This window comes from Hypomesus nipponensis, chromosome 6 (genome assembly GCF_054491055.1).
Source record: "Hypomesus nipponensis isolate SF chromosome 6, ASM5449105v1, whole genome shotgun sequence".
Taxonomy (NCBI): Eukaryota; Metazoa; Chordata; class Actinopteri; order Osmeriformes; family Osmeridae; genus Hypomesus; species Hypomesus nipponensis.
The window spans coordinates 8,242,425-8,262,165 of NC_140366.1; the positions used below are offsets into that span (position 1 = coordinate 8,242,425).

General features: G+C 49.9%; 1 protein-coding gene across 1 annotated transcript in view; it reads right to left on the bottom strand.

Moving 5' to 3' along the window:
* syne2a (spectrin repeat containing, nuclear envelope 2a) overlaps nucleotides 1–19,741 on the bottom strand; it is a 77,037-nt gene that overhangs the window by 25,755 nt on the left and 31,541 nt on the right. The window contains exons 47-81 of the mRNA XM_084700232.1: nucleotides 17,687–19,724; nucleotides 16,954–17,294; nucleotides 16,208–16,352; nucleotides 15,855–16,055; nucleotides 15,463–15,722; nucleotides 14,922–15,072; nucleotides 13,586–13,729; nucleotides 12,842–12,982; nucleotides 12,428–12,610; nucleotides 11,867–12,004; nucleotides 11,154–11,339; nucleotides 10,873–10,995; nucleotides 10,414–10,596; nucleotides 9,946–10,071; nucleotides 9,416–9,520; nucleotides 8,948–9,052; nucleotides 8,275–8,742; nucleotides 7,944–8,041; nucleotides 7,669–7,825; nucleotides 7,369–7,482; nucleotides 7,073–7,228; nucleotides 6,731–6,931; nucleotides 6,446–6,547; nucleotides 5,928–6,110; nucleotides 5,168–5,341; nucleotides 4,886–5,020; nucleotides 3,851–4,047; nucleotides 3,504–3,621; nucleotides 2,851–3,033; nucleotides 2,116–2,265; nucleotides 1,676–1,846; nucleotides 1,249–1,404; nucleotides 895–1,044; nucleotides 480–650; nucleotides 146–279 (exon numbers count right to left, since the gene is read on the bottom strand). Of these exons, the coding sequence (XP_084556358.1) occupies nucleotides 146–279; nucleotides 480–650; nucleotides 895–1,044; nucleotides 1,249–1,404; nucleotides 1,676–1,846; nucleotides 2,116–2,265; nucleotides 2,851–3,033; nucleotides 3,504–3,621; nucleotides 3,851–4,047; nucleotides 4,886–5,020; nucleotides 5,168–5,341; nucleotides 5,928–6,110; nucleotides 6,446–6,547; nucleotides 6,731–6,931; nucleotides 7,073–7,228; nucleotides 7,369–7,482; nucleotides 7,669–7,825; nucleotides 7,944–8,041; nucleotides 8,275–8,742; nucleotides 8,948–9,052; nucleotides 9,416–9,520; nucleotides 9,946–10,071; nucleotides 10,414–10,596; nucleotides 10,873–10,995; nucleotides 11,154–11,339; nucleotides 11,867–12,004; nucleotides 12,428–12,610; nucleotides 12,842–12,982; nucleotides 13,586–13,729; nucleotides 14,922–15,072; nucleotides 15,463–15,722; nucleotides 15,855–16,055; nucleotides 16,208–16,352; nucleotides 16,954–17,294; nucleotides 17,687–19,724 (7,788 nt within the window). The remainder of the gene's footprint in view (nucleotides 1–145; nucleotides 280–479; nucleotides 651–894; nucleotides 1,045–1,248; nucleotides 1,405–1,675; nucleotides 1,847–2,115; nucleotides 2,266–2,850; nucleotides 3,034–3,503; nucleotides 3,622–3,850; nucleotides 4,048–4,885; nucleotides 5,021–5,167; nucleotides 5,342–5,927; nucleotides 6,111–6,445; nucleotides 6,548–6,730; nucleotides 6,932–7,072; nucleotides 7,229–7,368; nucleotides 7,483–7,668; nucleotides 7,826–7,943; nucleotides 8,042–8,274; nucleotides 8,743–8,947; nucleotides 9,053–9,415; nucleotides 9,521–9,945; nucleotides 10,072–10,413; nucleotides 10,597–10,872; nucleotides 10,996–11,153; nucleotides 11,340–11,866; nucleotides 12,005–12,427; nucleotides 12,611–12,841; nucleotides 12,983–13,585; nucleotides 13,730–14,921; nucleotides 15,073–15,462; nucleotides 15,723–15,854; nucleotides 16,056–16,207; nucleotides 16,353–16,953; nucleotides 17,295–17,686; nucleotides 19,725–19,741) is intronic.

Below are 19,741 nucleotides of genomic sequence, written 5' to 3' on the forward strand. Positions count from 1 at the left end.
AAAGAAGACAAATAAAGCCACACATCTGAAAGAAATACTGAGTACTGAGGTACTGGGTTTCAAGTGCAGGCATTCTGTTTGAATTTGGTTCCATTGTAATCTACTTAACTTAACTGAATTGTCTTGATGTAGTGAAGGTACAAACCGTGTTCGCTCTCCCTCCATCTTCTCAGAGAGGAGCTGAGCCGTGTCAGGGCTGACCAGAATTCTCAGACAGGGATATGATTGGTCCACAGCAGCCAGAACCTTGACCCCCTTCCCAGCATCCTCCTGGATCATCTGTAGACACAGAAGTCTGATGATGTCACAGAGACCAATCATAAAACTACCATAACAGTTTTAGAGCATGCTGACATTTTCAAAGCTGAATTGAACCTTTTATAAAATGTGTCCCACTTTGAGACCACTTTCATCCTTCATTTTCACTCTGGAATTTGCTCAGGGAGAGGAGGAAAAAAAGGTTTCAGTCAAGCCCTCACCTGCAAATGTTCTATGTTCACCTTCACTTGTTTGGAGGAGAGAAGTGGAACACGACAGTGCTCCGAAGTACAGCGCACTCTAGTGGTGAGGAGGGAGACTTCACTCAGTTTCTGCTCAAATCGTCCCCACTCTTCCAAGACTTGCTGCAGAGCTGGCTTCAGGGACTGAACCTGTGTACCACAAGACAAAAAAGTGACTTAACACAAATAGCTGCTTTCAAACTAGTCATCTCTACATATAAAAATAAGAGACAAAACACAAAAAGAACAAACAGCAGTATATAATTATATATTTCATACAATAAACCTGTCCCCACCCTGACATTAAAATAACAGATTTCCATAATATCATTTAGTAAATTCTTCTTCACTCCATTCATTCAATTCATTTCCATGTGTATACCTAGTACAGTACCTGTTGGCTGAGGGCACTCAGGGCTTGATCAGCTATACCAGCCTGCTGCCTGAAGGCCTGGTCACTGGGATGCTCCAGGTCATCAGACACCCGCACTGCTCTGAGCTCCTGGAGCGCCACATACAGCTCCTTCACCCTCTCCTCGATGGGCTGGAACAGAGCCGAAGAGGCAAAGCAAGGTCTTAGACAAACACACACACGCATGCCGTCCCCATGCATGCCAAGCATGCACAGAGAACAAGACTAGATTTTGACAAAATACCAGAGCTCTTGTTTCCTCATAAAACAACAACAACAACAACAACATCACGCAACCATAAACAACAGGTCGCAAAACAGTTGTCTTTTTAGTACCTCCAACTCAGCCAGGGCCTTGCAAGCCTGGATTTGACTGACAGGTCGTAGCCACTCCCCCAGCCTCTGTGAGTGGAGCTCCACCCAGCTGCGTATGCGCTGCAGCTTGGTCTCTCTGTCGATGCAGGCGTGCAGCAGGCGCTCTGCCTCGCGCATCTGAGGAAACCAAACAGCATAGCTTAGCATAGTCATACTTGATCCTCCTCGATGTGCTAATCCATGCTTGGACTTCATCCATTTGAGATATGCCGGTTCTCATAGGACTGGATTGGTCAGTGCAGCTTTAGATGGTTGCAAATAGTTTTTGCAATGCTCTCATGTTAGATCAGATGTTACCTCGAGGGACGCAGGGAGGAGGGAAGGAAGGAAGAAGGGTTTCAACTGGGTGTGGTTTGAGTCCCCCTTCATTTTGGTTGGATGTACTGACCTGGATTTCCATCCCCCGTTGAAGAAGGAGCCAGCGCAGGTTGACATCACCCAGACGCTCGGCGAAGAGGGTGCGCTCGGAGCGTTGGGCGGTCGATAGCGCCGCCCGGGGCCCACACTGGCACAGGAAGTCCAGGGTGAGCTGCCCACTGGCCAATCCTGCCTTCAGCTCCTGAGGGAACCCCACCACAAACATACAGATCAGTCATCACACCGGATCCCAGATCAGTTCATGTTGACATAACAGACGTGGGGAGGGAAATATGCACCCAGACACCCAGTGGTGTTATTTTCTCCACTGAAACACATTTGCGTAAGAGAGAAACAGAAAGGCTAAGGAGAGAGGGCACTACATTCATGGCGGGAGAAAGTCGCTTGGAGCAAAAGGTTACTTTTAAGAGAAGGCTGTAGAGCGAGGTACGGGGGAAACAGGGGGTGTACCTGGTAGCGCTGGAGTATCTGGGTGAGCTGGTCTCCACAGCAGGCTTTGAGGGCTCCCTCTCTCTCCTCCTCCAGACGCACCTCTACCTGGCTCGCCCAGGTCTCCAGGTCCACCAGCACCTCATGTGGTGGCCAACGGTCCAATAGGAGCTGAGCGAGAGAGGCATACATTACGTCGGGATTTTAGAGTATCACTGTAAATACAATGTCATTTATATGTGTGTGTGTGTGTGTGTGGGGGGGGAGTATAAACTTGAATTATGAGCAATGATTCTTCAAATTTTTCTCTGAGGTTGAAGTAAACAGTGAAAGCTTATTACGAAAGTGATGGGCACTCTGTTTGAGGATTAAACACGTTCCTCCTCCCCTTTTCCATCCTATAACCAGTTAAAAGAAAGACATCAAAAAGATGTTTCCACCTGTTTGGCACAAGTATCACCCATTTGTCGATGATGAACGATGGGGGTGAAATGAAAAGGTATTCTACTCCTCCGCTCTCTCCAGTTCTTCTGGGCTGTTCCGTTTGAAAAGCAACCAGATTGGATGTTCCCTGATAGCATCTTTACTCTCACACGTTCTATGCTGACAGACCCCATTTTCCTAGTTAAGAACGTCTCATACTAATCACGCCAACAATATAGGGGGGCCTCGACCACGGACAATGTCTCAACAGGAGGAGAGAGCACCAGCCCCTTCACCAGCGGTTCCTCAGCACCATCCAGACTGCTGACCCACCTGATGGAGCTCCTCCTGGGCGACAGGCAGCGTGGAGGAGACCCCGCTCCAGCTCTGCTCCAGCTGGGCCAGACTCCTCCGCAGGACCGGGGAGTCAGCCTCCTTCAGCTGGAGCACAGAGGTGCCGGCCCGGAGAACTGAGGCCCTCTGGGCTGACCTGGCCTCCAGCTCCACGGACAAATCCTGTCGAACGCGTGATACACACACACGTTCAAACACACACGTTCAAACACACACACAAAGCCAAGCAACTTAAAGACGTGCAGAAGAGCAAAGCAAGTGACTTAAAGGCAGGGTCGGTAATGTTGTTGAGAGGCACTTTTTGTCATTTTGCTGAACTTATTTCACATTATGATAGCAATCGCAGTCTCATGGCAGTAGTCAGGCAGCGCGTTCATGTGTTTTGGTTGAGTGGCTTTGAAGGGAGGAGGTGGGATATTTTGGTTTGAACTAGTTTGAACCCTTTCGAACTTAAGCCAAAATATCTAGCCTCGCAAAACGTACCAATCCTACCTTTATTAAATTATAGATGGCTTTTGTAGTTGTATCTAGTCTAATTATAGTCATAACTTTTGTTGACAGATTACATGTCGAGACTAGGTAATTCAGATGAAATCTCCCTCGGGGTCATAAACCTTCCTCAAACAACGTACCAAAAGATGGGTGAGCTGGCTCGGGTTAAGTTCCTCCGCCAGATCCGACCGCAGGGATTCCAGGCGTTGGTGGGCACCTTCGGTCCACTCTGTGAATGCCACAGAGTCTTTCCGGAACCTGGGAGACACACCGGGAGGAGAGGCGGAGCCAAAGCTCGTTCAGGCCAATGGAACTTGACCGAACTCGCAAGTTAGCCAACTGATTCAGAGCATCTCCCCTGGCTCGTCAGCCACACTGAAGCATATGTGTTTATCGTCGACCTGCTTTGTTCCTCCGCCTTGCTTGTGTGTGCGAGCAGTGTGTGTGTGTGTGTCTCTGCATGTGTGCGTGTGCGCATGTGGCCCACCTGGCCCAGTTCTCCTGGAGGTCCCGGCTGCGTTTGCTCTCCAGCTGGGCCCTGCTGCGGACGCCCCGCCAGCGCAGCTCCAGAGCTCCCCCTGTCCTGCTGAGCCGGGTACTGCAGCTCCCCGCCTGCAGGACCTTTCCCACGTCCAGGATCCAGCCCAAAGTGGGCCTGCTCTCCAGGAGAAGGTCGAGCACTCGCTGAGGGGGAGAGCCACAGTGAAGGGAGGAGAGGAGGACATGACCAAAAACACGGAGGAAAGCAGTGAGGAAGGAACAAGCAAATGAGGGCGACAAAGACGACAAACTCATTGCCCTACACTGTCCTACAAGAACCTCCAACAGTCCTCATGATTGGACACTGGTCTTCAGTTGTGAACAGAAGAACTGATATCTTGTATTGCAGACAACTGATGAGAGGGTATGGGAGGAAGTGGGATTGCATGTTACGCTGGCGCTTAAACGAAACCCACACGCGCACACACCAACACACGTACTCGTTCCATCCCAGTCAATCCAACTGAGAAATGAGCCTGTGTAATTGTAAAAGGGAGGCAGGGGAGGCTGCAAAGGGGAATGGCGTGCAGCAGATAAATGGCGTTCCGTCTGGAGTGGTTGGATATATAATTAGAGCTTGTCTGTGGAAATATAATTGACGAGTCAAGATTGGGCAGCCATGAATCCTTCAGTTGTTGAAGATTGTTCCATGAGGCACAGAAGAACCCACCCGAGCATACACACACACACACCCACATTCACTCACACATCATCACAACATCCCTCACAAGGCACAGCATGGACCTCTTGATTCATGGACAGCGTGTTACTTGCTTTTCCCATTCTTCAAAATGATCACAAAGGATAGAACAGATTTTTGTGGAAATGAGGTACTTGCCCTTTAACAGGAATGAATACAATCAAATGACCCATTCATTATAGCTTATGCTTTTGAAATTTCAAAAGCATTCACAAAAAATCTAAAATGAGGGTGGGAGAGAGTGTGTGTGCAGGTGTGTGCGTGTGTGTGTGTGTGCTCTACCTGGCAGGCTTCTAGTCTATCCTGTAGCTGATTCTCCATCTCCTCCTCTTCAGGGTCTTCACCAGGGATGAGAGCTTCTAACTCCTCAAGCAGTCTCCCTATACGCTCACCCCCCACCTCCCACTGGCTCCAGTCCTACACACACACACACACACACACGTTTATTCACACGCACACAAAAATATACACAACTTAAACAAATGTAAAAACGGTCTTCCTCCAGTAACAACAATTTCTAGAGGGAGAGAAATATACTTTGATGACCAAAGATATACACTTCACCTGGAGTCTCTTCTGCAGGGTGACTCTCTGCTCCAGCGCCTGTTGCTGAAGAGATTGGGCTCTGCGTTCCAGCTCGAGCCATTCCTCTTCCAGGTCTCGCAGCGCCCCCTGTGACCTGTCCTGGAATAACCTCTGGCCAAACGCTAGCCGCGACCCCAGGATGTAGAAGAACTTCTACCATCACCACGGAAACCAGATGCCACCAGACCCAGTGATGGTAAAGAAGGTTAGGATAAGCTTACAATTTGGGACATACCGTAATTTTCGGACTATAAGCCACACCTTTTGTCCCATTTTTTGACCCTGCGGCTTATATAATGGTGCGGCTAATCTATGGATTCTTACAGCTAACGGCTAACGGCTAGTAAATGGGAGCTTCCTCAAGCAGCCATCTCTTTCCCGACAATCCCCTCTGCACGAACCCTTACATATGGTAGATAAACATTAAAACACCTGCGCCTTGTAGTCCAGTGTGGCTTATATATGTACACATCATTCAATTAACCTGCTGCGGCTTCTATAACGGTGCCCCTTATAGTCTGAAAATTACGGTAATTACAGCACACAAATCCAGAATATGAACAGTTGCTGGGCTTACAGCGAGTTAAACCAATACAGTCATTAGATTACAAACTCCTGATATGTCCTTGAGGGAACTGGTTTGTGTTGTTCGAGTGGCCTCAAATGGAAGTTCCTTCTTTGAGGCCTGTGCTCACCCTGACTAAACCTCAACAGTTGGCTGCAGCAGATGTACAGGTACCTTGTGTCCGCAGACCAGGTTCTGCAGCTGGCTTTGGCTGTCAGGCTGACAGTCCTGACTATGGGCCACACGCTCCTGGCCCAGTTCCACCAGACTGGCCAGCCCCTGCAGCAGGGCGTGGGAAACCCGCTGTGTGTCTGTGGTGTCCTCTGGCCATTTCCTCCACTGGCTGATCAGCATGCACTGCACAGGGACATTTGGTATGGTCGTTGTAACGTACAGCGCAGTAAAAACGTCATGCTATACACACTGACTGTGGACTGAACAGGTAAAGACCTAACTACACACATGCAGTACACACCTGATTGCATGGCTGTTCCTGTGTGGATCAAACTCAGACCCATTCAACATCCTGTTTCCCCCTAACCTTAACCCAAAAACCTAGCCTGAACCCAAACTGTAGCTCCCAACCCTAAACTATCCCAACATCCTAATCCCAAACCCTTAAAGTGATGCTAACCCTAACACTTCCACTAACACTTCCACGAACCGTAACCTCCCCAAAACCACTGATGTACCTCCAGACTGGGGGCATCCTGGATGTGTGTAACAGGGTGTCCGTGGACATGGGTAAGCTCCTCAAACAGACACAGTGGAACCTCCTGTTCCTCGGGCCCTGCCTGGAACACACCCCACGCACCCCCAAAAGGACAGTGAGAACAATACAAAGACCTGGAGAAGAGAGAGTGTGCGTAGTTTGATGTAAGATACGGAAGTTGGAAGGACATTCTCTGATGGTTGTGGAGTCTTTGTGTAAAGGTTACAGTGTGGTTGTGAGATGGTTGTGTCTGAGTTGCGCCTACCTGATTTTCATATGCGCGGCCCAGACGTGTGCGTAGCCGGTTCTGGGAGCAGAATAGAACAGACTGGGCCGTTTGCAAGCATCCGTCCAGTACGTTCAAACACTCGAGTTCTCCCGGGTCATCGGCGGAAAGGGCCGGACTGACGTGTGAACTCGCCGCGTTGAGCTCATCACCCAGGGCAACCAACTCTGTGGAGACGCACTGAAACACAAAACCCACCCAAATCCAACTCTGTCAACTGAAATTGCACTTGCACTCTGACTGACTGCTGAGTCGTGCGAACCTTCACGACACGCTAGAAGGGGGTGTGGTCTATCTACGGTTTGAGCTCCTCCTGCTCACCTCCAGCAGGAGCAGTCTCAGCTGGGCCTGGTCAGCGGTCGTCCCCGGAGGGCGGAGGAGCTGGTCAGTTAGAGCGTCCATGGACAGGACCACCCCACTCAGAGACGAGTACAGTTCAGCGTCCTGCACGGGATTAGAACCGCCCCCTGAGCCACCCTGGCAGACATACCACACGACGTAGTCTCTCAATATCTGCTAAGAACACCTGAGGGAGTTGAGGGACTCCCTACAGTATAGGACTAGAAGTAGAACGAAGCTAAAACACACACACACTCACACATGGAAACAGCACTCACCCCTGATGCCATCCCACTGCCCCTGTGTCTCCGTTGTCGAAGGGTTGCGATACACTTCTGCAGTTCCTGAAGAGCAACATAGTCAATGCCCTCCTCTGTCTTCAGACCCGGGTCCTACACACACAGCAAACAGGTCCACACTGTTAATACTGGAGTGTTGGCATCAACAGGTGATCACTGCATCTTCGCAGAAATAGGGCCCTGGGTCTAGTTCATGTAAACATTATTTAAATGGTAAAAGCTGTTAGTTAACCGGATGTCAGCTAACCATTGTAACCCCAGCGTAAGGTGTTGACCTACCGTCTCCTCTGCCAATGAATCCTTGGAACTGACTACCGCCTCATTCTCTTCCTGGATCTTTCTTAAGATGCTGAGTTTGTCGGAGAGCAGTGAGTGGAGACACGCCCATCTCCCCTTCCCTTCCTCTTCCTCAGCCAACCTGGACACAGCCTCGGAGCTGAGGGCAAACCGACACAAGTTAAGGAGGGAGTGTTGTTCTGTCCCTTGGCCCACGTAGGAGAGGGTGTGACAGTTGGTGACCGTCTAGTAAGCCGTAACCCCGAACCGTGTCTCACCTGCTTTGTGTGAGGGTAGCGGTGTGGTGAACTTGGTCTGCCAGACTGCTGTGTGTCTCCATCATGCTCTCAATGTCACCCTGCTCACTCTGGAATCCCTAGAATGTGAGAGATGAGGAGATCTCAACAAGAACCCCTAGTTTACGAACGAACAGGGCCTCGCTTAAGCGAAACGTCAGGTCTTATGCACTTGTGTTCATCTTCTTTCCCCCAACAAAAATTCAGAGCCAAACCTTTGGGTCACACTAAATAGTGATCTCAGCTTCATGGGAAGAACAGTTGCTGTCTACAGGTCGTGACTGTAGCTACAGTTAGTTTGTATGGCACTTACCTGGTGTGGGTGGTCATGTCTTGGTGTGTCGTGAGACTCGTCCACGTGCGCGAGGTGGGGGCTGAATGGAGGGGTGGGACGTGCAGGGACGACCTGGGCTTCCTCCCTACAGCCCGGAGCCTGTGTCTGGACGGCGTGTGTCACCGTGTCACACGTGGGTTGCTCAGCTTGGCCCGTTTTCGGTCGTGACGCAGTTGCCTTGGTTACTAAACCGGTCTCCTGTACTGATTGTGCCTCCGCGGTCACTGATCCAGTCTTCTCAGTGCTTGTGATGGATGTGGTCTCCTTGGTTACTGATTCGGTGAGGTTGGCTTGAGACGTTGTGTTGTTTACCACGAGCTCTGATGGTGTGCGTGACGAAAGGGTGTTTGATTGTGCTGGGTCTGCGGTGACTTGACAGAACTCTGGTGCATCACTTGAATCTCCCTTGGGAACGGCTTTGGAATAGGTTTCTGATGACTCCGAATTCTGATTTAAAAACATTGCAGGGGATTTTTGAAGGAAAACTGTTGGTTCAGTGTACAACAATACCCTTCAAAACAACATGTATACATGTACAGTACCAGTCAAAGGTTTGGGCACAGTTTCCCATTCTTTTGACTGGTACTGTATTTCTAAATGACTTTACAGTTAAACTTAAAAAATTTACAAACAAAAAAAAAGATCAGTTTACCATAGTGACAGAAGGAGGTTGAGGTTTCTGCATGTGAAGGTCCAGGTGACTCTGGGTGGTTGTGGTCTCTGCTTGATCATGCTCCCCAAGGGTCTCATCTGGGTCCTAGTCCGGGCGAACAGGCAGGGGAGGAGTCCATTAAGAGGTTTTAACAAACATGAGGCAGCTGTCACTGACAGATTTCCAGAAATGATACTGCCCTAAACACAAACTTCTGAATTTTAAACAGATATTATCTCCAAACCCAGACCTACAAACTGAAGCTTACACTTCAACACCATTATTTTTGTTAGTATATTACAAATACAATGGTTTAAAATGTGTTTTGTTTGAGACACAACAAAAGTCACACAACAGGAGTCACCCATTACAAACAAATAGCCACATAACTGAGAAAGATGTTACTAGCTTATGAGACGCTAGCCTTCATGCTAGTCTACCCAGAGGTACAGTCTCTTCTCTTTTTACCTCAGGGAGACTGCTAGTAAGTGTGTCAGAGGATGACAACTCCAGACTCCCTTCCTCCTCCTCCTCCTCCTCCTCTTCCTCAAAGGGACACAGGCCAAAAGCATCCTGCTTCAGGATATGGGTTAGCAACGGGTTAATGCTGCCTGATTCGCATGTTAGAGCATTAGTTACCAACTAGGATCCTGGAAGGTTTCACTTCTGTATGACAAACATAGAGTACTGGGGTTTTGTTTTTTCAAATATGAATGAATGTTAGCTCCAAACTCAAACTGCAAAACATGCAACCTGAGTTGATGCTATTGCTGATTGAAACTCCAGGGTTGGTGACTGAATGACAATATTAGTTATAACAAGCGGTAGTCATAAATTACTTGAAGTCAGCAATTGTTTTCCATTTATAATGATGCTGGCTTTCAGAAAATCCCGACCTCGGTGGTTATTTCAAGCCACACACAAGCAACACGTGAATCGTTCAGCGGAGCGCCACATGCAGTCACGAGCCACGTCACAAGGCCCGTGGTCAGGCCTACCTGTGATCTTGTGGCCCCTCGCTGTGCCTCATCCACCTGGGTGTTCTCAGTCCGGACAGAGGACTCGGTTGTAACAAACCCATCAACGTGGGACTCCTCGGCCCTCTTGTCTTTTCCCGATTGACTCTGAGAGAGCCAGAGAGAAAGAGATGAGTGAGACATGGTGAGAGAAACGGAAGAGAGAGAGAGCGAGAGACGGAAGGAGAGTGAGAGAGTTTGAGGGAGAGAGAGAGAGAAACGGAGAAAAAGAAAGAGATCGAGCGAGCACGAGAGAACATGAGAGACATGAGAACGAAGGAAAGAAAGAGATATAGAGAGAAAAAGAAAAAGAGGGAAAAAAGAGAGAAAGAGCGAGAGACACAAAGACAAAGGACAACATGGGTCACGAGCCACGTTCTGGTTCCCATAAAAGACCCATCACGGGATCAGCAGGACAGTCCCAGCCATGAGGCTGAGTGTGCAGCGTACCTCCAGCAGGGCAGTCTGCCTCCTTGTGAGCTGCTCCAGCTCCTGGAGGGGCTGCAGGAGCTGCCTGGCCCTCGGGAATGCAGCCAGGGTCTCCTCCGCCCCGGGGGGGAGCCCCAGCTGGGCTTTGCAGCTCTCCATCACCTCCACCGTCCTCCGCATGGACTGGATGTTGGCCAGGATGACCTGGACAACAGGGAGGGACAAGAGATGACGATCTGTAGCTTCCTCCGGAACTGTTTCGGAAAGGATTGTGGGTAGTGTAGGCTTTCTTTGAGCCGTTTGCTTGATTTGACAGTACTAGCTACAGTAGTGTGTGTAGCAATACATATTGATGGAAGTCTACTCCAGTTAAATGTGAAGGTCAGGATGCTTTGTAGGTGGTTTGGCTAAACTGTGCATTTAAATAAAGTTGGATGCAAATGACCTTGAATGACTCACAACACAACGCAGACTCCTCACCTGTCGGTTGCGGAGGTGCTCCTCCAGTGAGACCTCAGGAGAGTCCACCGACGATAAGATGGCTCGGATCTTGCTCACGTTCTTCTCCATGGCCTTCAGCTCTGCTTCGATGGACTCCATCTCCTGAAAGCAGGAGGAGAACCGGAAGGTCACGGGGACATTGTAGGTCCGTGTCTCTTTAACGACACAACACGGCTACATGACAACGTTTTTTTCTCTACAGTCAATCCAACGTTTCAATCTGTTTGAGGTGCCATCCAGGCCAGGCATGTCAGTCTCACAGCTGAGACGTGGAGGAGCTGGTCCAGGGGCAGGATGACTCTGCGCTGCATGGCGTCGACCTGGAGGTCTTTCTGAGCCAGCCTCTCCTCCAGAGCGTCCGTGTTGCACACGGCGGAGATGTCCCGCAGGGAGGGCCTGAAGCCGTCCAGAGTGGCCCTGATCCTCTCGGAATCGTCCAGAACCATCTGGGGGTCGGGGGTGGGGGAGGGGGGTGTTATGGCAATACGTTGAACATGTGTTCATTTACAGCAGCTTCATCCATGATTATAATGATGTAGATTGCATTACATTTACATGTATTCATTTAGCAGACGCTTTTATCCAAAGCGACTTCCAAGAGAGAGCTTTACAAAGTGTAGGTCACTGATAATAACAACAAGCATTGCAGGTAGCCAAAACAAGAAGAACACATTGTGAACAACCAAAAAATAAGTGCCAAAATTGAAGGGAAGCTATACATACAGTGTCTGCTATAACAGACACTGTATGGCCAACAGTATATGGACACCGCTCAGTATACGGACACCTGCTTGTTGATCCGCTCATTTCAAAAAGCTGAGGCCTTAATAGAAGGTCAGGTCAGGTGTCCACACACTTTTGTCCCTGTGGTGTATGCAATGTGAGTCGATAGATATGGTATAATGTCATCACACACTGAATGGAAAAAAGTTGTGGTTTCCTGTAGGCATGGTTCAGTGTCACGCTCTCTCACCTGCAGCGTGTTGGCATGGCTCTGCAGGTTCTTTGCTGTGGTGTAGGTACAGGTGCTGCCGAGCCAGGACTGGGCCTCGGCGAGCCAACAGGTGGCGCTGTGGAGCATGTCCTCGTACTCCTGGAAGCAGGCAGGGACCTGAGATGGACGGGGATGAGATCAGGTCAGTACCACTCAAAGGTAGCAGCACTGTTTATCTCCTGCTTCTTATAGGACCGCCCTCTAAAGCTGGAGTCTTTAACCCTGGTCCTCAGGGCCCCTCTGTCCTGTGTGTTTTAGAATTTTCCCTGCTCCCACATGCCTTATGCAAATGAATGGGTCGTTAGCAAGCTCTGGAGAAGCCCTGATAATAACCGTTCATTTGAATCGGGTGTGTTAGAACAGGGTAAGATCTAAAACATCCAGGACGAGGTTCGAAGACCACGGCTCCAAAGAAGCATGGATAAAGTGGAAAGTAGGTCACAGTCTCAAAGGACTACCAACGACGTGCCACACAGCGGTCCAGCTGCACTACCAAAGTCACTTTAACGGCGACTGGGGGATTGTGGGAAGTGTAGTCACCCTGCTGAGGAAGGCGGTGCGCTGCTCGGCCTGCTGGGCCGTGTCCTGGTAGAGCTGCAGGGGCTGGATGAGCTGGTCCATGAGGAGGTGGGCTTGTTCCGGCTGCTCCTCTGACAGGTCCTGCACCTCCACCTCCAACGCGGTCAGCCGGCTGTGCCACGCGTCCAACTCGTCCCAGACTCGCTGGATGGGAGAAACACACGAGGCAACCACAGTGAAAGGGTCCTGTCGGGTGGCGCTTATTGAGCGTGTTTTGTATTTACTTTTGATATGATATGTAGTTTCCATTCAGCAGTGGCACACACAGTAGGGAGGACCTCTTGCTTGAGACAAGAAACCCTCGCACCACACACACACACACACACAAACACACACAGTACATACACGCAATCACACACTTGCCAACGCACATACCTTTAGTGTCTTTTCCGCCTCGGGGAATGTGGAACTCCTCTGGCTCAGTAAAGTCTGAATGCCCTCAAGTCCAACCCCCACCTCTCCTATCTTATGGGTCAGCCTTTGGAGGGAATTGTTTCTCTCCAGGGTGAGCGTAAACTGAAAACACACACACATGTCTCAAGTCATCCAAACGCACACGCATGCATGTATCCCCAACACACACATATGTATGTATCCAAACCTACTCATCCTTGTCTTGTGACAACCCCAGAGAGCCAGCACCAGGGAGCCAACACCAGGCCAGGATGCCACATTCACCTGTTCCCCGCTGCCCACTCCGCTAACGAGCCTCATGGCTGCATCTCTCTCATCAGCCCCAACCTCCCTCCCTCCCCCGTTCGCTAATCAGCACCCCGCTCCCCACAAAGTGAGACAACAAGAGCTCAGAGGAGAGAGCGAGAGAAAGAGGGAGATCTCTGGGATGAGTATCGCAGGCAGATCGTTTGCAGTGTCGATTCTTTAGTGAGGGAGTGCGGCTCGCTGAAGGGGAAACGCTGTGGGAGGACGGTTGGTTCTCTTTTGTTAAATGAAGCGCACGTCAGCACCGATTCCCTTTTTCTGTCCAAGTCTCCTCGACTTGTTTTCCGTCTCAGCCCTCTGACTCTCTGAGGTTGTCCCGGCGTCCAAACACGCGCCATTTCTCTGAAACCTCGACAACGAATGGTTTTCTTTGTCTCATCATGCCGTACTCAATGTTACCTTCTGCTCCATTTCCTGTAGAGTGCAAGTGACTTCCTGTATCTGATTGCTGATCTCCATGGGTATCTCGGTGTACCTCGCCCTGACACCTTCCATGATGCTCCGCAGTTTAGCCTTCTGGGAAGCCACGGTCAGTCTTCCCTCCTTCTCACAGGAACGTGCGTGAGAGAGAGAGAGAGATAGATGCAAGGAGATAGTGAGAAGTTCAGAAAGAGAGAGAGAAACCACAGAAGAATCCAGAATGCCTGCAGTATAGTTTTCGGAATTTGTGTCTTCCACACAACATACAACTTCTAATAATTAGGAATTAAGGACATGTGGTGTTCACTTACTGTACTTTCGTAGTTTCCATTTTAACCAGCTGTCCCATTGAGGCAATGTAAACAGTACTGTTTATACAGTAGTACATTTAGAAAAGCTGCATGGCCTGGTTCTATGAGATTTGTTTTCCTTCAAAAGGACTACTTTGGCACTTGATTTAGTTTGCTTAATACATTCAACCAATTAAAATTTTTTGAAGAGAGTTTAAACCCAGCATGCCAAGATAAAAGATAATTAAAATAAACTAAAACGGCGCAGAGATGTAATAGAGGACATGTACACCTCCCAGCTGTAATGTTAAGGTTCAACAGTTGTCTACTGTTCCCAGAACAATGCTTCAGCTCATTAAAATCATATTAGCCATGCTTTGGTGCATAACGATGGTAGACTAACTGAAAACCAACTGAAAAAGCAACACTCAATGTTAAATATGGGATTCAATTAGCCAAAGCTAAATGATGACCCAACGGATCCAATCCCAACTTTTTTTTTGTAAATGGAAACTTTTCAACGGACAGACTGTTCGTAATCTACTGTAGGCTACTCTGAGTATCATGTACTAACAAACTCATGACCACGTGATTATTCAATTACATGGTGCCTCTAACAGTTCAAACTCACATACGAATGTAAACACATGCATTTCAAAGGGTTCTCTTTCTGGAATCCTAGTTTCGCTTCAAAACTTTAAATCTAACCGGAGCAAGCATTCCGGAAAGAAAAAAAAGCTGCCCCGAAGATGTGATGAGGAACATCAGCACACGAAGGAAAATGTTTATGTCCTCAACTGTAAAGCACTAAAAAAGCAAATCAAAAAGGAATGGCATGTTCACTTACACTATGTATAACACTTACTGTAATACAAATATAAGCACATGCGTACTCGACATAAAACATTTTTGAGATTAAATGAAGGTTTCAAAATAATAATTGGGCTATGCTACATTTTAGTCAAGCTGATTCGACTAAACGAACTGTGAAGATGACCCAGTGAGACACTTGATGTGAGGCTGACCTGCTGTTGACGGCCGCTGGGCAGGGTGTCCAGGATGGTGGGCAGGCTGTCCATCTGCTGCTCCACATCTCGGATCTTCTCCTGCCACCGCTGTCTCTCTTGCACCTCGGACTGGGCAGCCTTACGGGCCAGCAGGCTCTTCTCTTTCAGGCTGGGGACCGAATAAGGGTCACCTTCCATCTCAAACTGTTCAATTCACAATGTTGTTTTTTTTACGGTGAAGCACAGACATGACGTGGAGAGAGGGAGAGAGAGGGTGAGAGAGGGTGAGAGAGGGTGAGAGAGGGTGAGAGAGAGAAAGAGAGAGAGAGAGAGGGGGTGACAGAGAGAAAGAGAGAGAGGGTGACAGAGAGAGAGAGAGACTGAAAGTGTTTCAGCGAGAGAGAAAAAGGGACAAATAGGAGAAGTAGATAGAGGGAGATTAAGTTAGCAAGAGAGAGAGAGAGAGAGAGAGAGAGAGAGAGAGAGAGAGAGAGAGAGAGGGAGAGAGAGAGAGAGAAAGAGAGAGACAGAATGCCCATTCAAACAGATGACCCTCTACCTCCTGCAGCTCTCCTGCATCTTGACCAGCGTCTGGCAGACTGGAACAAGGATGGATGCTTCCTGTGGTATGGACACACCCAGCAGCAGCGCTAGGCGGTGCTCCAGGGAAGCCAATGCTCCCTGAGCCTCCTCGAGCCCAGTCTGGTGCTCCTCTGCCTGGGCTAACAAGTCACGTGGATCCCCTGGGGTTGAGCTCACAGTTGAACCGTCGGGCAAGTTGGCCTGGAGCCTGCTCAAGGTCCTGCTGCATTGATCAATCTGAAAACATTCCTTTTGTCAAGCAACTCTAAGCCAAAACAAAATCCCGTTTATGAGTCACACATTTTAACTCTTACAAACATTTAAAAAAATGAAAAAACAATTTCATTCAAAACTCCTCAGCTGACTCACGCTGATGCTGATGTCTCTCCACTCCTCTTTCTTCTGCTCAGCGTGAGCCAGGAGGAGGCTGACCCCGTGCTGCAGCAGCCACCACCGCCTCCAGAGGGCCCCCAGGGCCCCCTCGGTGCCCGCGCTGCAGCCCTGGGCCGGGCATCCCGCTTTCAGCTCCTTCAGCCTCGCGGCCAGGCCTCGCACCTCCTCCACCAGGGCCTTCGCATGGACACAGAAAAACACACGCACGTGCGCAGTTCACACTGCATGCTACTGGAGGGCAAACATAGGAGATGCAAACCATATTCAAACCGCATTTCCGAGGTCGGCAAAAGCACGAATGAGGGGTAAAAGGTCAGTCGGTGACAAACCTCGGCTTTGTTCTGCTGCTGGACACACTTGGAGAGTGAGGTCACATCCAGGGCGGCACACTCGGAGAGCCTGGTCTCTGAGGTGGTCAGGAGTTGCCACACCTCCCCATGACACTTCACATGCAGTTGCTGTCTGTCGGCACACCTTTGGGACCAACCGCAAACGTGGAGAATTAGCGACTGTGTTGAGTGTTTCTCGTCTAAAAGGTTTTTTAGATGAAAGGCATTAAAAGGAGTGTGGACCTGGATAGCTCTCAGTTCTGTCCACAAGGCTAGTCCCGTTGACTTAATATGTCTTTGGTCATCCTTTGTCGAAGTCATGATAATAAGTTCACCTCTTTGCCACACCCCTTGCTGAATTCCCATCTCAGTGTTCAACATCGAATGGCTCCCTCTCTGTGACTCAACAAAGCTCCAGGCCAGCAGTAAGTACTCCATTAGAGATACCTCCTGCAGTGTCCTCATCATTTCAACAGCACTTATCCGAGACATTGGTCTCTGAGTGCATATCAGAATATAGCTGATCTTCATGATTGCAGTGTCTAAATGATGCTACTGTGGAGACTTTTAACAGATGCTTTATTTGGATAGTGGGGATGACTAATGGGTAAACCCTAATTCCTGGGTCAGCTCAACCTTTCTTTACAGAACGTCATCTTCCATGGCTCAGTTCCTGTGATTAAATGACAGAGGAAGAGACAAATATAAATGGCGACGTGTTGAGAACATTGGTTCTCTGGACCGACCTCTTCAGAGCCTCCAGTCGGAGCTGAGCCTGGGCCTCCAGGGTGGCCCTGCCCACCAGCACGTGACTCAGGACCCGGGCGTGGAGCAGCTCCGTCGGGGGGAAGGCGAGAACGTGGGAGGCTTGCTGGGGGACCACGTCCAGGAGATGGGAGATGTGGGCCTGGATCCCCTCCTGGAAGGAGGCCAGGGCCTGCTGGGTGTGCGTTAGCTCCTCAGAACAGTCCAGGAACCCTCCGGAAGGGGACAGGAAGGTGGCCTCGGCGTTGTGAAGGAACGCCACAGCTCCTTGTGCAGCCCAGTTGTAGTCCTTCAGGGCTTCTCGGGCTTGAGACAAATTCTCCTGCGAGACACAGAATGGCAGGTAAAGGGTTAATGGTGGGTAGTCCACCAGTACAGTCATAAATTATACATGCAGATTGATGCTGGGTAGTTTCAATTATGAGGAGGCAAAGATAAGATTGTGTCATTTTAGCTAAAATGAATAACATTTTGTCCACAGTCATTATGCTGCGTTTCTCATATAATGCTTTCACTGATGCTGAAGAAAAACAAAAAACTTTTATGCTCAATAATGACTAATTTTGAAAAGTGCAGTCAGCAAAGTGAAAAAAGCTAAATTTTCCTTTCAAGGAAAGAACACTTCCTATGAAGGAAACAAACAATGTCTATCAAACAATGACAGAGATGTACGCCACACTATATCATTGTGTAGAAAATATCAGGGAAACGTACCATACGAGCGCGGCACTCTTGCATGATGGCCTCCCTCAGGGTGAACAGTTCATCAAACGTCCTCATGTCCACGCGTTCTCTCTGTCCCAGTGCTTCCAACACCCTCATCCCAGACTCCATGTTTCTCCAAGTGACCCAGCAGCCCTGGAGTTCTAAATCGATCAAGCTTTCATCCGGAGCAACCGGCCGAGCTTCTTTGAACTCCTGACAGCTTTGGTGTAGAAGGTCCATCATGCCCTTGTACTCGGAGCAGAAATGGAGACCTTCTAGAAGGTTCCCCTCCAGCACTTTGATGTCGTTGGTGATGGTGAGTTCACAAGAAAGAAGGTTCTCCACTGTCTGGCGGATCTTCTGCCTCTCTGAGGTCAGCTGGGATGGGTACAAGTCCTGAGATATGGCCTCCAAATGGTCTGCTGCCTCTTGGCATTCTTTCTTCACCAGGGGAAGTTCTACCAGAAGAGTTTGGCACAACCTGAACCTCTCGCCCACATCGACACTTGTGTCTTTGGACATTTGGATCTGTCCCTCCACCTTATCTCTGGAATCTTCCACATGCTTCTTAAGGCACAGGTACTTCTCATGCTCCGGAGCGCGGATGTCGAGATTTTTTATCTTTTCCTGCAGTTCTGCAATGGTGCATAAGAGGGCGCCTTTCTGCGCTTTCTGGCAGTGCTGGAGCTCCTGTATGTGACACTGATGCTCCAGGAGCAGGCGCCTCGAGGGCTCAGTGGCCCAGAGATTGGCTCTGGTGACTGGGAAGCTCTGCCTCCCCAGATCAGCGGCTATCTGGCTCAAGCTCGTTCGGACGGCGGATAGCTCCTCAGCAGAAGACATCTGAGCGTGCAGAAACTCTTCCAGTTCCCAGACAGTGGTCCTCTCGTGGACCAGCATCCCGTCCAGTTCCAGGCGAAGGCCGGCGAGCCTGTTCACCAAGTAGCGGCTCTCGGCTGGGGTCATGCCTGGAGCCATCTCCTTGGTTTTTTCCAAAAGGGTGTCAGTGAAAGAGATATGTCTTTCGACATCCTTCAGGGCAGACTGGTGGGACTGGACCTTTCGCTCCAGGTCAGGGATGCTGGCCGGAGACACGTCGGTGGACGTTTCTTTTTCAATATGCGAGGCTACGAGCCACGTATCCATTTTAGTGATCTGGGCAAAGAGCTTTTCCCTCCCCCGCAGGGTTTTCTCCATCTCCTTCAGCGTGTGAGCGCAGTCGTTGGCCACGGCTGCACAAAGGTCCTCCAGGGTCTTCCGTGACTTCAACACTTTCTCTATCTCCTCCTCTCCGAGGTTCGAGTCCAGAGCTTTCACGTCTCCTGTTTCTGATCGAACCTTCGACCGCACGGACGCGATCTCCGTTTGCAGTTTCCTCATCCCCGCGATTTGTACACGAGCCTCTTCGGGGAAGAGGGCCAGCCTTTTCCCCGAGGTGAGAAGGTTCTGGGTGCGTTTGGCCCAGACGACCCTGTCCCGTGTCCGCTGAATGATTTTGGACAAAGAGTCGCTGACAATTTCAGGAGACTGAGCATTGAGCTCGCTCCGCGTGAGATCAAGCAACTTCTTCAAGCCCTGAAAGACCTGGCTCATCGCCTCTCTCTCCTTCTGTCCTAGTCCAAACTCACAGAGCTCCTCAGACACGCACAGGAGATGTGTGTACTGTTGGTTCAAAACGTCGAGGTCAGCAACCATCAAGATCCTTTCGAAAGCACGGGGGCTGTCTTGCCGTGTTTGGAATGACCGGGAAGCAGCTTGGAGCGCGGCACGCAACCCCTCGGCCTCTCGTAGTAGCTCATCCGCCTGAGAGGTGGAAACGAGGCCATGCCACAGTGTCCTGGTGCCGGTTGCTTCCACCAGCTTCCACGTCTCCTGAAGCTCTCCGAGATGGGCGAGGAGAGCCCCTGAGCCCTCCGACTCGGTCAGGTGACCTGACACCTGGCCGCACAGCTGCAGCAGCTCGCTCAGCGCCCCTTTCTGTTGCCTCAGAGACAGCAGGAGGGAGCCGAGTCTCTCGACTTGAAGGGCATTGCTTCCCAAAGCCTCCCTGCGCACGACAACGAT